The sequence below is a fragment of the Aspergillus nomiae genome (assembly GCF_001204775.2).
Source record: "Aspergillus nomiae NRRL 13137 chromosome Unknown contig00579, whole genome shotgun sequence".
In the NCBI taxonomy this organism is placed as follows: domain Eukaryota; kingdom Fungi; phylum Ascomycota; class Eurotiomycetes; order Eurotiales; family Aspergillaceae; genus Aspergillus; species Aspergillus nomiae.
In genome coordinates, this window is record NW_015378634.1 from 819 (window position 1) to 2,966 (window position 2,148).

General features: G+C 50.4%; 1 protein-coding gene across 1 annotated transcript; it reads left to right on the forward strand.

Moving 5' to 3' along the window:
* Window positions 1-454: 454 nt before the first annotated feature.
* ANOM_011560 (cytochrome P450) lies at window positions 455-2,148 on the forward strand (the record flags this gene model as incomplete). The annotated part of the gene is made up of 4 exons (XM_015556816.1): window positions 455-538; window positions 595-1,704; window positions 1,770-1,940; window positions 1,990-2,148. 4 exons carry the CDS (start codon window positions 455-457, stop codon window positions 2,146-2,148), a joined length of 1,524 nt encoding a protein of 507 aa, XP_015401497.1.

Consider the following 2,148-nt stretch of genomic DNA (forward strand, 5'->3'; position numbering starts at 1 on the left):
GGATCTGCCCAGTTCACAACTCTCCCACATAGTAGGTTAGAGGCGATTGTGTTTCGCTTTGCACGAAGAGATACAATGAAAGAAGGTTTCTCCCGATATCTTTAATTTACCTCTAACGCAGAATGGCGAAGATATTCAGCAAGTCTTCCTTGGCATTGCCCTTCCCCACCCTTTTCTCCGCCGAGTACGCACATCATTTTGCATAATTCACACCAATGTAAAACTAACAGGTCATTTTGGCTGCATAGAAAGATATACATTGGCGGAAGTCGGCAATTCTACCGCCCAACCCTCGTTATGCAACTCCAAACCACATTACGTGGCTATGCGACCTGTCCGACATTAGAATTTAGGATGGTATGTAGCAATCGGAGAGTATATAAATACGACGTAACGCTGTTTATGAAGCTTATCCTCATCTGCTATACCAAGTATTCGTTTATTCATAATAGTCATGTTCTCTTCTTTGCCACTTTCAGGACCCTTCAGCTCGCCTCTGGCAGCTGTTGGGGTCTGGTTTGGACTGGGTGTACTACTGGTGAGTGCTCTATAGTGTGGACGGAAAACCACAGTCAGATTGCTAAGGCTGGGCAGAGCATCCTGTATTTCCTCGCGGTTATTATTTATAACATATACTTTCATCCTTTGGCAAAGTTCCCTGGCCTGAAGTCCCACGCGGCTACGCGAATTCCTTACTTCCAGGCTTTACTCGGTGGCCGAACCGGCAAAGTTATCAAAGACCTACACGAACGATACGGGGAAGTAGTCCGCATCGCTCCCAACGAACTATCCTTCATCGACGGCGAGGCCTGGACGGCAATATACGGCACCCGACCCGGACATAGGCAGAAGCCGAAGGATGTCCGCTACTATCCACCCACAGCAGCCGGAGTTTCCAGTATCGTTCTCTCCAACGATGAAGACCACACTCGCTTCCGGCGTACACTGTCCCATGCATTCTCCGAGAACTCTTTGCGTGCCCAAGAGCCGCTCGTCAACGGCTACGTCGACCTCTTGATCCAGCGTCTGCACGAGCACTGCGACGCCGGCAACAAACCGCTCGACATGGTTGCATGGTACAACTTCACCACCTTCGACATCATCGGGGACCTGGCTTTCGGGGAATCGTTTGACTGCTTGCAGAACTCGGCGTATCACACTTGGGTCTCGATGATCTTTAAACACATCCGCTCCGGCACGTATGGAAACGTTGCAAGACGCTTTCCCGGATCCAACTTTCTTCTGCCTCTCATCACGCCCACGCACATAGCGAATGGGAGAAAGTGGCATGTTGAGCTCACGAGAGAGAAGGTCAAGGCCCGGCTTGCCAAGCCAAACGACCGGATGGATTTCTTCGGACATATCCTGAAACAGAAGGACACTGAGCGGGCCATGAGTTTCAACGAGATGGTCACAAACGGCAGCACATTGATTGTTGCCGGCTCTGAAACGACGGCAACCCTGCTCTCGGCTGTTACGTACTATCTGCTGAAAAATGAGCGGGTTCTGAGCAAGCTCCAGCAGGAAATCAGGAGCTCGTTCCACAGTGAAAAGGATATCACTGTTGTGGCTTGTAACCAGCTCGAATACCTCAATGCCGTGTTGACGGAGGGCCTCCGCATCTTCCCGCCCGCTCCTACTGGACTACCCAGAATTGTTGACGGAGATGGTGACACGATTGCTGGGAAATGGGTCCCTGGGGGGGTATGTTCAATACTAATATTAGATGATTCCTACAAATCAAGTACTAACAACTCCCCTTTCTACAGACCATCGTCTCCATCCCACACCTCGCCGCCTTCCACTCATCATCAAACTTCACAGAGCCGGAGTCATTCATCCCAGAACGCTTCCTCGGCGATCCTCGATTCGCCAACGATAGCAAAACCGTACTGCAGCCGTTTAGCTTCGGGCCCCGGAACTGCATTGGACGCAAGTACGTCTTCCGTTTTCCTTGTGTTCTTGTAATCCTTTGCTGATCAGTCTTAGTTTGGCCAACGCGAGATGCGGCTTATTCTGGCTCGGGTGCTGTACAATTTCGATCTGGAACTGGATGAGCGGAGCGTGAATTGGAATCAGCAGGAGATCTATATTCTGTGGAATAAGCCGTGTCTTTATGTTAGGTTGCACCCTAGAGTGGGTGTATAG